At 33.0% G+C, this 15508-nt stretch overlaps 1 protein-coding gene across 1 annotated transcript; it reads left to right on the forward strand.

The window, feature by feature from the left end:
* Positions 1–12834: 12834 nt before the first annotated feature.
* LOC128546436 (uncharacterized) lies at positions 12835–14226 on the forward strand. Its single transcript, XM_053516951.1, has 3 exons — positions 12835–12881; positions 13203–13948; positions 14078–14226. Exons 1-3 carry the CDS (start codon positions 12835–12837, stop codon positions 14224–14226), a joined length of 942 nt encoding a protein of 313 aa, XP_053372926.1.
* The last annotated feature ends 1282 nt before the right edge of the window (positions 14227–15508 follow it).

Raw genomic sequence — 15508 nt, forward strand, 5'->3', positions numbered from 1 at the left:
GTTTTGTAATCTTAGGTTTCTAACTGGTCTATACACTTTTCCATACCTCATGTTTTTATTTCGATGTAAATGAGATATGAAACCAAAATTTGTAGTCCAGTTTGGCACAATACAACCTATACTGTGTTGGTGCGCCGTAAAACCCAAATAAATAAATAAAATAAATCTATCATATCCCTTACATAGGCAGCCTTAAAGGTGACGGTCAGAACCATTTCCCCTTGTAACGAATGCAATGCAGCTCTTCTTTACGGTGTGAAATGACTGTGACGGGACTACATAGTGATAATAATGCGACACGTATTGAAATATGTGAAGTATAATATTCGGAAGCATTATATAATAGTCTAACCGTGAGGTATATGTAACCAGGCACTTGGCAAGGGCCTTCTAGGTCGAACTCCGAGCATTCGATTGACCTTTGTCACGAAAATGGAACAAACTAAGCGTGATGTTTACTGATATTATTTTGACAACATTTGTTTTCGCAGATGTTTAAAATATATGATATCATTATGATCTGATACATTTAAAATATCTATCTCTCTATACATATTTCATGCTTGAAACATGACCAAGACAGAATTTCTATGACGCAAAGAAAATCCATGAGATCATAAAGGCATTTTTGTATAAATATGATGTACTGTTTTCAAGTTTAAATATGTGTATCTTTAAATAGCTATTACGATTAATTTAATCAGTTTATACAATATATGTATTACTTTTGTACTTTGATATATACCTCCTATTGAATGGGTTGTACAAAAATAAAATGCCATTTTTGTTCGTTCAGACTGTAATAAACAACTTTTGGTAATTTGCCTTCTGACAAAAATCTTCCTTTTTATTCAAATGACCCTTAGATCAAAGAAAAATCGAATAGTCATGTCGATTCAGTTTTTATCTTCACATTCAGAAAATAATAGTTTTAGCTTTAACTTTATTTTCTGTTTGAAAGTTTGGTTTCAATTCGGAAACATGTTTCGAACTTTTTCTGTGAATGATGTCGGATCTCGCCTGTAATCTTGCGGAAGGTGGTACCCTTGATATCATTTCACTATCTTTTTTTCATATGAAAATAAACCTTGTTTTTCTTTCCGTATTAAACACGTTATTATAATAACACGAGTGTTTATAGCTGACTTACACAATGAAAGTCACGTCTTCATATTTAACTAGCCATAATAATTTACATAACTCATTTTAAACACAAAATATATTCAATCAGGATGAAAATGGTAAAGATTTATTGCAAAACAAATAAATTTGATAGCCTTTGATATCGATATGGTTTTGCATATTTATAGGCTAATTATAATATTACCATTAAAATTTCCTTTTTACAACGTTTATGTCTCCCACTTCGATAACTGTGCCAGCACTCGTCAAATATTAATCTATTTTTTAATTAATAAGCAAACCGTTTTAATGATTTAAAATGTCTGTGCCGTCAAACATTTTTGTTCTATTTTTTGACAGACCGAGTTAATATTCTTTACTTTTGACTTCTGATATACTTGTGTATGTAAAAAGTAAAACTCATCGTTTAAAAATTCATATTCTTTTTTTTATAAATGTATCATTTAAGTTTTCTAAAGCAAATAGTCAGTAAGGTTATATGGTTATAAATTTGACTTTGATTGAATTAAATTAGCGTGATATTAAGTTACAAGTAGACAACGCCAGAATAAAACATTTATGTAACTGTTATGACAGTATCAATTAATAAATAATAAATTCGAAATTGGGTTGATTCAGATATTGATCAGGAGACTTGTATACACCAATTAGACAATGAAAAACTATTCGTTTGTAGCATTTGAAAATAAATGACAAGTAACAGTATTTGTAAAAATATATAAAGTCTTGCAAATGTCCGTCGTGATGTGCTCTTAACGAATGTGTACACAAAATCTGAAAAGACTACGAGAACAAAACAAATATGTATATAATGAAAACTGTTTTGGACCGCCTGCTAATGTAGCAGTGTGTATATAATGTATATAATTAGTCTATGATATCGATTGTTCGATTAGCTCAGTTGGTAGAGCACCTGACTTGCAAGCAGAAGGTTGCAGGTTCGAGTCCTGTATCGGGCTGCACATTTTCCGCTCCTATTACATTGGTGCCGTGAGTGTGGTGACTAGCCTTGGAATCCTAGAGCTAGGGTGAAGCAATGGCTGGGTTAGTCAAAAGAACCTGAGTTTGTCTTTGAAAAAAGGAGGGAGGAATGTAGCAGTGTGTATATAATGTATATAATTAGTCTATGATATCGATTGGTAGAGCATCTGACTTGCAAGCAGATGGTCGCAGGTTCGAGTCCTGTATCGGGCTGCACATTTTTCCGCTCCTATTACACGTATTATTGCTGCACATGTATAGTCAGTAAAATTTTAAGAAGATTCTCCTTTCGGAATTACATAATACAGTCAAGTCTCGAGTTGCCTGAGTCTTTTTATGAGTTTTCAAATTCGATAAAATGAATTCAGTAGTAACGTTGACAAAGGTAAGATGGCAACCTTGAAAGGCGAGTTCTGCTGATGCCACAGCTGATATATGGCTTAATGCACTTTCCTATAAGACTGGACGTGAAAATAGATAAACTTTCCTGTTCGTCTGTGACAGGTCTAATGCTTTCGAACTATTACTGGCTTTCTCACCAGGTTTTTGTTCAAGTTATCATTTCCAAATACTTTTTCTACTACACCTTATCAGATATCAACATTATATGGCCTAGAGCCATTTATATGGTGTTTGTCGTAGCTATACGGTGCTAGGGGGCATGAGAAGTGTGGCATATTTCATTGTCTTCCACGAACAGACTCATTCCAACTGAGCCTGCTAGCAGTTTGCTTGTTTACGTTCCAAAGGATCTTATTTCATAGACTGCATTTTACGTGAGGAATTTAGATGTTGTGTTCGATGCATTTTCAAAACTAAGTTTTAGTCTCTTAATCTTTTTACACAGTTTCTTTAGTTATCATTAAGTTTCTTTTGAAATTGTATATAAAAAGATTTCACTTGATAATGGTAATAACGACTGGACTATAATCAACTTCTTAGAAAATGGATATATTGACAGAAAATCTCAAAATATGGATATGTCTGAACTGTTTGAATTGCGTAGTTACGAAGTTTTTAAGGCGTATCAGTTTAGTATTTCACACGTATGATTCAGTATATTAAAAAAAATTAACTTCTAGAGTTTGTAATAATAAAAAGATCTCATTTCCCATAAGAACGTTTAGCCTCACGCTCAAACAAGATCAAAATTATAACGTTGCAAACGCTTGATTTTTATCAAAATTAAGACTATAGTTTTATAAAGTTTACTCTTTTCCGGGAGTTTCGAGAACGACAAATATCCCACAAATCATAGCCCTAAGAAAAAATACTGGCTCATACTTTTGCCATTACATTGTCCTTCTTTGTTTCATTTATGAAAAATGAATCTTAGTCGCTTTATAACTAAACTATCTACATGGCTGGTGAGTTGAATGTCTTAACGACCAGGTGCCCCTTCGTGCATTATAATGAAGAATAGCGGTCATCTCCAGCTGGATGGGATAGTTTACTCATATGAAAAAGTTTTACAACTCAAACGAGGTTTTGAACTCGAAAGTGATCTTTTAACATTCCAGAAGTATTCCAGAATTATGGCTACCCTATCTAGGTACAAATAAGAATTCGTTTTGGCCGCACGACTGACAGGAAATCGATATTTAGATCGACACCATTTTATATTAGTTTTTTTTTTTTTTTTGAACATATTTACTGTATTCTAACGAGTGCAGTACCAATAACGCTTATAAACATTTTTTTCTAGTGCCATGGTTTCAACATTTCAGCATTGATTGTGACAAAATGTTTTATTAATCAAATCAAATTTTGACAGTAGAACATAATCGGTATACAAGTTGTGATATCAGTCTTTTTTTCCTATCGCTGACAAATGTTCTTCATGGGAGAACAAACCTAATTAGTATTCATGTTGATTGTACCAGTAACTTCCATTTTACGAAAGTTTTCTTTCTTAGAGCCCGAGCGTTACATGAAAATAAATAAGTTAAACATTTTAGATTAACGAATGTTAAACATTTTAGATTAACGAATGTTCAAATATTGACATATACTAGTTTCATGATAAAGGAAAAATATGTTTTAGTACAAATTCAATGTGCTACTACAAAAGAAAAAAAAAACCTTTTGCAAACAAGTTTTTAAAATTGTAAACATGGTATTTATGTTCAGGGTCACAATTGTTGAAAGCTTTTTTTATCAATAAGATACAAAACTATGCTGTATTGATACAATCTACTTAATACAGGATCAGTAGGAAGTCAGGCATAATTTTATCTTTTATAGAAAAGAAACAACTTATAACAGTATTAAAAGAAGATCCTTCGCAACACAAATTACCGGTAGACTTGGCTTTACTGAGTCCGTATATGTGTATTTAAATGTGCAACACCTCTCGCGCCCTTTAGCGCCGGCTTAATACAGAAACAGATTCCGACAGACTGGAGGATTTTTTAAAATAAGAATTACAAAAACTAGGATTACGCGATAGAAAACCAACTCAGATCAATTTTAATGGACCGAAGTGAGAAGCAAATCTATAAGCTGAATTTCTGTATATTTTTATGATTTCCAGCTATTCTACTGAGTCAAGAAGGCTTAACCTGTCAAACACTAGCCAGAATCCGGTTAACTCTGTAATCAAATATTACTTTTTTTAGAAACCTCCTTTTGTTACTTTAAACAATGTGTAAAAGCTTCTATATGTGAGAATATTTTCATGAAATATCTTGCGATGATAACAAATATAATTTACTGTATTTTAAAGAATATATTCTATGCCATACGATGCTCTGTATCATGGCACGTCTATCAATATTTAACTATCACTTTGTTTTTTAAATTTTGAAATTATGCTGGTTACAAGTTGATTATTGACCTTAGCAGATCATGTAAACATCAATCACCAATTAAGTTTATGCTGACATTAAGATATAAGCTGTCAGCGACAGGAAAAATATATCAAATTGTCGGTCAAATCGTCCTGTAAAACATCTGGTTAGAACTATATACAGGAATTTAAGCATATAGGTATCAGCAGTGGTTCAGTACTTCACAGAAATTGCTGTAAATAACAATATCGCCATCTTGTTTTATAAAAGTCAGTCTCAATTTATTTACTTGTAAATAATTCCGTATTGAAATATCTAAAGCTCTGAATCATTTTTCCATTGTTTGAATTTAAATTTCATTGTCGTACAAATTAAGCCGCTGACACAATTAACTGTTCAATTCATCATTTCTGTAACAGTTGCTTTTCCAAGAGCTACCCAGGTACACATTATAAATTACTCTTAAAGTCTCCAGGGAGTGAGAGTTGAACTGTTTTTGAATATTTGATATATCTTTAACAGTGTCGATTCTACGGCTAAGAATAGGGCCTTTGAACTTTTCAGCGTTTTGCAATAACCGTTTAAAATTTTATAAGGAAATCTATAGTCTTTGACCAGAATAATAGAAACAAATATTGCCTTATCGTTTAACTATACTGGCAGTGAATTATAACGTAAATGTAGCGTAAAATTAAGTTCAGAAGCTGAAAAACCAACATCAAAGTATAATTTTTAGAGCCGTGGTAAGTTTATAAATAATAAATACCTCTCTGGGTGGCTTCAGATGATAATAATAAACAATCTACACTAGATAGACTGAAAATTGCAGATCGATCTCCAGGCAGCAAAACAGCAAACATAGTTAGTTCTCTTTGAAGTATTTACAGGCAAAATAAGATAAGAGCTTGATTTGTACAAAGACTTATCTAAACTTGCAAAGATGTAGCCAACATTAACATTATATAAATCTCTGATAACTAATACTGCAATACGCTTTCATTAATGCTTTGTCTTTGCTAAAATGTATATTAAAGTACGTGTTTAAGAACAATTTTGATAATAACAACTGTTACATAGACACTATCTGTATCTGCTTTCGTTTGAAGATGCTGCGGCTTATGGGGTCCAGTTGTCTGCTCTTTGTGTAGAATGCGTCTGCATATCTTTGGCTGAAATATACAAAACGCGCACGTGTACTAAACGAATAAGCCTTTTTCAAAAAGACAGTTTTACGTGTTAATTATGTGCAGGCCTGAGCCTACTGTGCCAACACATCAGCAGCATTAAATGGCAATTGTCAGTAAAACCTACAAAATCTTCGATTAGAAGTAATTTGTGTTAGCATTTTACATGTAGCAAATTATAAATTATGTCACTGAAATCGCTTTCTCTGCAATATTGATTGTAACAGTTATAGGATGACAACTTCAAATTTCAGGTGTCTGTCAAATATTAATTTAATGCCATCGAACTGCTTTATAGCTAATACCAACTGACACATTTGAACAATAGAATAATTAGTAAGGCATTTTTTTTATTATTTTGAGACACATTTTACGTAAGTGATTCTGAATGCAGGTGACCCATAGAAAGTCATTTATCATTTTTTATTGACAGTTTGCTAAAAAAATTAAGGAAAATCAATCATACAGTGGAGAAACCATTATATAATCAAATCAATTATTCAGTTTTTTCCAAGCCAAGACAAATTAATTGATAGATCGATAGAAAAATATCCATTTGGCTCTCTCGTTGACCATAAAATACATAGTTCACGAAATACCTGTCTGTGACCGATGAGGCGAGAATTCGTTTGATGTCAAAACTAATGTGAACTAGTAATAAGAACAAGTTTAATGTATGCGGGTAAAAATAGAAGTCACGCGCATGTATGGTGTGCTTGAGTTAAATATTACTTACGGATCAGCTTTCATTTTGGAAAGTTGAGATTGGTGTATCCAGCTCTTAATAATTCGTCAATAATGTTTGTACGGAAGTTGAAATTGTAATTTTAGTGAAGAAACACATACTTTCTCGTATATACAACTAATAAAAGTCGTTTTAATTTACCTGAGCAAAGGGCTAGGGCTATAAGTATAGATGGAAGGGTATATACAACTGATAGAAAGTCGTTTTAATTTAACTGAGCAAAGGGCTAGGGCTATAAGTATAGATGGAAGGGTATATACAACTGATAGAAAGTCGTTTTAATTTACCTGAGCAAAGGGCTAGGGCTATAAGTATAGATGGAAGGGTATATACAACTGATAGAAAGTCGTTTTTATTTACCTGAGCAAAGGGCTAGGGCTATAAGTATAGATGGAAGGGTATATACAACTGATAGAAAGTCGTTTTAATTTACCTGAGCAAAGGGTCCAGGGCTATAAGTATAGAGGGAAGGGTATATACAACTGATAGAAAGTCGTTTTAATTTACCAGAGCCAAGGGTCCAGGGCTATAAGTATAGATGGAGGATCCACTTTTTATCTTAAACAGCATTTTCTCATTAACAGTTTTGAGGAATCATTAAAGTTTGTCTATGTGTTTCTGTAATGGAAATATATTGGGAAAAGACATTTTTATGTTGCGATACGTTAAACCGATCATTGAATGTGCAACGATTTCCTCTAATGGTTGTGTTTGGACAACATTATGTCGACACTGGGGTCAGAAGATTTTTCCCCTTATAATAACATTATATAAACATTCTTTTGAAAAACATCCATGTCAAAACAAGTTCTGCTCCAACCACTTGACTGGTGTTAACCTAGATTGATCAGAAGCAGACTTGCTTATATTTTTTCATGTTTCACCAAAATGGTTCCACCTGAGTGCATGTACGGTTCGTCATTGCTAGAAATATGATTTTTTTTAATATATGGTGTAGTGTACTATAAGGCAATTACGTCACAATGCTGGCATTTAGCATTATGAATGTATTCATGATGACTGTCTCAAATTGTAACGTGATAGAACTGAAGATATCGAGAATAAAAACAAAATGTGACAGAAAATGCGTTTAAGGTTTTTACATGGTCCATTCTTTCACTACATTGTCCATTGTTTATTGACACTATTTTGACAACATTTGTCATGACAGATGTTTTACATACATTCTTACTATGAGCTATATAGCTTTTATACAATTTTAACAGTATCACGTGTCAATGTCATTTTGATGCCTTTATCATTGTAAAAGACCGAATTTCCACAGGCTGTTTGAAAATTCAGTTTCATCGAATAGAAAGACGTAGATGGAAAGTAGGTGGACTCCAAACGATCCTCTAAATAATATTCTGTTTACGTTTATAGATTTATTTTTAGAGAGATTGAGAGATGGTACCATTTGAATAAATTCATTTTCATTTGTATTATGTTAAAATTGTACTTTATTTCATATTGGCACTCTACGGTATTGAATACATTATATGCAGATTTAATTGAAAACTAATTATCATAACAAATGTGACTGAATCAAATTAAACGCATTGAGTTTAATTAAAACATTAATAGAAAATCATTATAACGACGAACATCACTTTCTTTTGAGACACAATACAGTTGATCAGAACGGATGAGCGTGAAAGATTTATGACAAACGAAATCCTGATAGGTTTTCTATATAATCATATTATAATTATGCATATTTATAGGTAACGATGATATTTCAAATATTAATTTCCATTTCAAACACTTTATGTCCCTTTTTAAAAATGTGTCCGGGCACAAAAAAAAAAGACAACAAATTAATCAATGCTTGAAACTGAAATGTTAATACAGGATAAACATTTGACTTTTTAACTCTAAGGCAAAGAAAGATATGTTAAAAAGTACAAATCAGGAACGAATCTCCATATCCCTTGCACATGCAGTCATCTAATAATGCATTTGATCATTTTTTGTGCATTTGAATAACTTTTACAACAGTCATCTTTGAGTGCGGTGTGGCTACTAAATTTCTAAAATGCACTGATCTATTATTCAATTTGGACAGTACCATTTAATATTAGAAGGGGCGTTCACTGAAATTTTATTGACTGAATAGCAAACAATGCAGACCAAGATCTGCCTGCACAGATCTTGGTCTACACTGGTCGCAAAGGCAAAAGCACTTGCCGCCAGCAGGTTTTAGGTTTAGTGTTAATTCATAATATTTACATTCGCCCTATTCTTTTCCATTTGAAATTATGACGTTCATTTCGTATGAACAGAAAAAGGAAAGGCGCGAAAGTTACGTCATCTCTGCTTAGTGATAACCGGCCGTTGTTTTGACGACGTCCGCGTATAGTCAGGGAGAACGTTCCATAGATGACGTCGCAATTGTTCCGTCTGGTGTACAGAATGGCCGGGAAGCTGATTTTAATGTTAAATGTCACAAAATATGTGCAATTAATAATATTATCTTGTTTACAAATGGAAAGGAAATATAAAGTAAATATAAGAAATGAAACTATTTTTTTTCGGTGTTCATGCGAAATGAACGACAGAATAGGATCGGCAAATTAAACATGAATCGCTAGCGCGATTCATGGATTTGCCGATCCTATTCTGTCGTTCATTTCGCATGAACACCGAAAAAAATCATTTCATTTCTTAAATAGAGTTCAGCTGTAGGGACGTACCCGCGAACAAACTTTACAAACCCGAGTGTGTGTAAATATTCTATTGTCATCATTTTGCGTTCTCTTTATAGAGAGATATGAAATAATATGAATTAATTAATTTTAATATATAAGAGGGTACAAATCTCTCAGAATAATGATTTAAGAAGGTTTTAGGCCTTCAGCATGTCATATAGCCCGACCAAACAGATGTGAAATATTTTAGCTGCCAAGTCATTCCATCGATAATAGTCTCCATTTGCGTAAAACGATTTTTTTGTGGTTTTAGATGAAATTTGTATTTGACAGGTTCTCAGAGCACGCTTTAACACAAGTATATAAGCGGATGCTTCGAAACTTATCCATTTTCTGAAAACAAAACAAAGTATGCAAAGTATTGATTGTTCACTAATATAATACATGGAAAGTTATTATTAAAGATATTATTAATAATGGTAAAACTAAGGTTTTATTGGGGCAAAAACTACATAAACCTTACGATAACAAAAGGAAGCAAAAAGTTTTAAACAACAATCAAAACAGAGATACATTGTAGTAACAGTGTGCAGATTAGCTTTTGTATTGAGGTGAAAATTGCTTGTCTATCAAAAACCTCAACTTTGTGGTTTTCTATAGTTCAGTATATTGAGGTTCCTGGATACTGGCGCTTCCATCTTAGGGAGCCACTAAAGTGACCTCCGGGACATTTACGAATCAATATTTTGCATGTACATAATATTGTTTCGTGTTTTCAAGATAAAACAGAAAGAACGTAATATTTAAAAGAAAAGTACAGATTATTTCGTAAAATTACTAAATATTATTTTGTGAAAACGAAGTATTATGTCGTAAAGATGAAACACATTTCGTAAAACAACATTCTATTTAAATAGTCGAAAATTTTACTTTTCATTATTCCTTTTCTAATCTATTACTAAAATTAGCAAAGCTCAGATTCATCTGTTTAAAAAAAACAGGTCAAATGAGGTTTTATTTCATTTTAAAATGATTGTAAATCAATTTGTAAAAGTGTTAACAAAAATATGTCTCTGTAATTTCTACCCGAGAACAATCTCTAACTGAGAATAAATGAGTCTGAAGGGCTTTTAAATACGTAGTCAAGCCAATAACGACAAAAGACACAAAAACATACATTACTAAACAATAAGATAGAGGAAATATTGCTCTCATTTGTCTTAAGAGTGAGACATCGATTACCATTCATCCTGATTGTACACAATTTCCGTCACTCTATATTTTCAACATTATTTCATTTAGTCGTTCTCGAATTTTTGTATGTGAATAAAAAGCAATTCAAAACGGATGCATTACAAACAGTGTTTAATGAGAACTCACTTTTTGAAAAATTAAGTAATTTGAAAGCATGACAGTTGTTTCATAATTCGATTTACACTATGTATTGTTTTTCGAAAGTTTCTACGTAATTTTTCAAGCACCATATATAAATCATGCATCATTCTTGATGGGTTTTAATAATTTGAAGATATATCTTAGAAATAGATAAAGCGAAGAACTAACTCCAGAAATATACTTTTTACTTCAAAACTAACATGTTTCGTCCATTGGACTTCATCAGAGTATAATAACAAAATAGTATGACGTCACAGGAAAGTACGACGTCAATGACGACGTCAAAAGACGTTACCCATTTTGGCGTAATATTCACATATAGTATAGGATCAAAAATAGATACTTATTCCCTGCAAAAATTGCAAAGCAAAAATAATATTAATACAGGCAAGGAAAACTAACTTATATGCAAAAATACATTAGGAAGAATCTGTGTGAAAAAATGAAAGACTAAAATAATATTTTAGCATTCATGCCATAAGGCCAGGCTGTATTCAATGTATGAATCAAACGAGTCTCTTTCAAGAGCCTAAACCAGTCATTTTTTACCAAGTCGATTGGCATGAAAGAAAAATCACTAACAGAGTGATTTTCAGAATTGAAATGTTCAGATACATTTGTAGGAGTATCAGGAAAATGTCTGATATCAAATTTATGGCTGTTCATTCTTTGAGAACATTTCTGATGTGTTTGTCCCACATATTGTAACTTACACTTTTTGCATGTGATTAAATAGATAACATTTTCAGACATGCAGTTAAGATTTTGTTTAACAACGTAAGTTTTTAAAGTTTGAGAGCTTGTAAACTGTACAGATTCAGTGATATTAGCGCAATGAGAACACCGTGTTCTATTACATTTAAGAATACCACCATTTACATCCGAAGACATCAGGCTACTGTGAACCAAGATATCACTAAGATTTGTAGGTCGCTTGTAAGCAATAATTGGTTTGCATTTAACCAGGTTGCGTACACTGCTTTTCTCAGATAGTTCAAAAAGCCCCCAATATTTATTAAGGATCTGACCAATGTTTGTTAGGGATGGGTTGTATACGCAAACAAAGGGGATAATATCATCTGTGTTCTGCCTGTGATTGGTCATGGCTTCTTCGGTTGACAATGCTGATGCTTTAGCTAAAGCATCATCAAGGATATGACTTGGATAATTACGATTTTGGAAATACGTTCGCAATTTCTCCAATTCATTTGTGAACAAATCATCTTTAGAAGTGAGACGCCTGTATCGCTTAGCTTCGCTATACGGGATCCCTTTCTTGCATGAAAGTGGGTGACATGGTGAAAATTCAATGTATTGATGTGTATTGGTTGCTTTTTCATGAACAGAAAAATCAAAATTACCATCTCCTGTTCTACCAATATTAACATCAAGAAATGTAGCTGTATCTCTTGAATAACTGTGGGTGAATTTTATATTGGGATGGACATTGTTTAAACTGTCAATAAATTTAAGTAGGTCTGCTTCACTGTGTTCCCATATAAAAAAAAATGTCATCGAGGAAACGTAACCAAAGCGATGGCTTAACAGTAGTATTAGCTAGGAAATCGCTTTCCAGTTTACCCATAAAAAGTGAAGCATAAGTAGGAGCCATACGTGTACCCATAGCAGTACCTAAAATTTGAACATAATTTTCATTATTGAACTGAAAATGGTTTTTAGTCAAGACTAGTTCAGTAAGCTGGCAAATATCATTGACTGACTGATGTGACAAGTATGAATGAGCTTTTTCCAAATATACACGGCAAGCCTCTATCCCGTCATCATGCGGAATATTAGTGTATAAGGATGAAACATCCATAGTAACCAAAAATGCATTAGGGGAGATATTAGGCATAGACCCTAGCTTTTTAATGAAGTCAGTAGAGTCTTTAACATATGAGGGCAGGGCTTTCATGTGTGGCTTCAAGATATTATCAATGTATTCAGATATGCCTTCAGTAAAAGAGTTATACCCAGATACAATTGGCCGTCCCGGGTAACCAAGTGGTAGTTCTGAGTTAATATCTTTATGAATTTTGGGCAAGATGTAAAACTGTGGCGTTCTGGCATCACTAGGTACAACTAAAGTATCATTAGAATCACCATTAACATTCCTACAAATAACATCTAAAACATCAGTAACATCTTTTGAAAACTGTTCAACAGGGTTATGATCAAGTTTTTTGTAGTAAGCAGTATTATACAGCTGTCTGTTGACTTCAGCAATATAATCAGTTCTGTTCATTACCACAATTATAACCGAGCCTTTGTCAGATTTCTTAAGGATTATACTATCATCATTTCGAAGATTTTTCAGGGCAGAAAGTTCATCAGTAGATAGGTTAGGGAAAAATAAACAGAAATATAAGAAAAAACATTCAATATTTACTCCACCTTCTGGAAGAGACTCTACACTTGATTTTTACATTGATGCTATAACGCATGAACTTCTTCAAAAGAACAGTAAGTACAGGTTTCGACCTAACCTATCTACTGATGAACTTTCTGCCCTGAAAAATCTTCGAAATGATGATAGTATAATCCTTAAGAAATCTGACAAAGGCTCTGTTATTGTGGTAATGAACAGAACTGATTATATTGCTGAAGTCAACAGACAGCTGAATAATACTGCTTACTACAAAAAACTTGATCATAACCCTGTTGAACAGTTTTCAAAAGATGTTACTGATGTTTTAGATGTTATTTGTAGGAATGTTAATGGTGATTCTAATGATACTTTAGTTGTACCTAGTGATGCCAGAACGCCACAGTTTTACATCTTGCCCAAAATTCATAAAGATATTAACTCAGAACTACCACTTGGTTACCCGGGACGGCCAATTGTATCTGGGTATAACTCTTTTACTGAAGGCATATCTGAATACATTGATAATATCTTGAAGCCACACATGGAAGCCCTGCCCTCATATGTTAAAGACTCTACTGACTTCATTAAAAAGCTAGGGTCTATGCCTAATATCTCCCCTAATGCATTTTTGGTTACTATGGATGTTTCATCCTTATACACTAATATTCCGCATGATGACGGGATAGAGGCTTGCCGTGAATATTTGGAAAAAGCTCATTCATACTTGTCACATCAGTCAGTCAATGATATTTGCCAGCTTATTGAACTAGTCTTGACTAAAAACCATTTTCAGTTCAATAATGAAAATTATGTTCAAATTTTAGGTACTGCTATGGGTACACGTATGGCTCCTACTTATGCTTCACTTTTTATGGGTAAACTGGAAAGCGATTTCCTAGCTAATACTACTGTTAAGCCATCGCTTTGGTTACGTTTCCTCGATGACATTTTTTTTAATATGGGAACACAGTGAAGCAGACCTACTTAAATTTATTGACAGTTTAAACAATGTCCATCCCAATATAAAATTCACCCACAGTTATTCAAGAGATACAGCTACATTTCTTGATATTAATATTGGTAGAACAGGAGATGGTAATTTTGATTTTTCTGTTCATGAAAAAGCAACCAATACACATCAATACATTGAATTTTCATCCTGTCACCCTCTTTCATGCAAGAAAGGGATCCCGTATAGCCAAGCTAAGCGATACAGGCGTCTCACTTCTAAAGATGATTTTTTCACAAATGAATTGGAGAAATTGCGAACGTATTTCCAAAATCGTAATTATCCAAGTCATATCCTTGATGATGCTTTAGCTAAAGCATCAGCATTGTCAACCGAAGAAGCCATGACCAATCACAGGCAGAACACAGATGATATTATCCCCTTTGTTTGCGTATACAACCCATCCTTACCAAACATTGGTCAGATCCTTAATAAATATTGGGGGCTTTTTGAACTATCTGAGAAAAGCAGTGTACGCAACCTGGTTAAATGCAAACCAATTATTGCTTACAAGCGACCTACAAATCTTAGTGATATCTTGGTTCACAGTAGCCTGATGTCTTCGGATGTAAATGGTGGTGTTCTTAAATGTAATAGAACACGGTGTTCTCATTGCGCTTATATCACTGAATCTGTACAGTTTACAAGCTCTCAAACTTTAAAAACTTACGATGTTAAACAAAATCTTAACTGCATGTCTGAAAATGTTATCTATTTAATCACATGCAAAAAGTGTAAGTTACAATATGTGGGACAAACACATCAGAAATGTTCTCAAAGAATGAACAGCCATAAATTTGATATCAGACATTTTCCTGATACTCCTACAAATGTATCTGAACATTTCAATTCTGAAAATCACTCTGTTAGTGATTTTTCTTTCATGCCAATCGACTTGGTAAAAAATGACTGGTTTAGGCTCTTGAAAGAGACTCGTTGGATTCATACATTGAATACAGCCTGGCCTCATGGCATGAATGCTAAAATATTATTTTAGTCTTTCATTTTTTTACACAGATTCTTCCTAATGTATTTTTGCAAGATATATCTTACAAATTTTGTAAAAGATTACAGTTTATTAGTACACTCAGCACATACAAATGAGATAAGAGGTATAATAATTCAATTATTACAAACATATTAACCAGGCTGCGGGTAGTATATAATACAGATTGCAAAAGATAAGGTAATATAAGTTAACACTTAACAGTGGTAGAAAACAAGTTGAGCTACACTATTTCAAGTT

Source organism: Mercenaria mercenaria, chromosome 10, assembly GCF_021730395.1.
Source record: "Mercenaria mercenaria strain notata chromosome 10, MADL_Memer_1, whole genome shotgun sequence".
Classification (NCBI taxonomy): Eukaryota; Metazoa; Mollusca; class Bivalvia; order Venerida; family Veneridae; genus Mercenaria; species Mercenaria mercenaria.

Coding starts and splice junctions, on each gene's coding strand:
- LOC128546436 (XM_053516951.1), top strand. CDS start 12,835: ATGCCTTCAGTAAAAGAGTTATACCCAGATACAATTGGCCGTCCCGG. Junction 12,882..13,202: donor GATACAATTGGCCGTCCCGG/GTAACCAAGTGG, acceptor AAGATTTTTCAG/GGCAGAAAGTTCATCAGTAG. Junction 13,949..14,077: donor TGACGGGATAGAGGCTTGCC/GTGAATATTTGG, acceptor TTCAAATTTTAG/GTACTGCTATGGGTACACGT.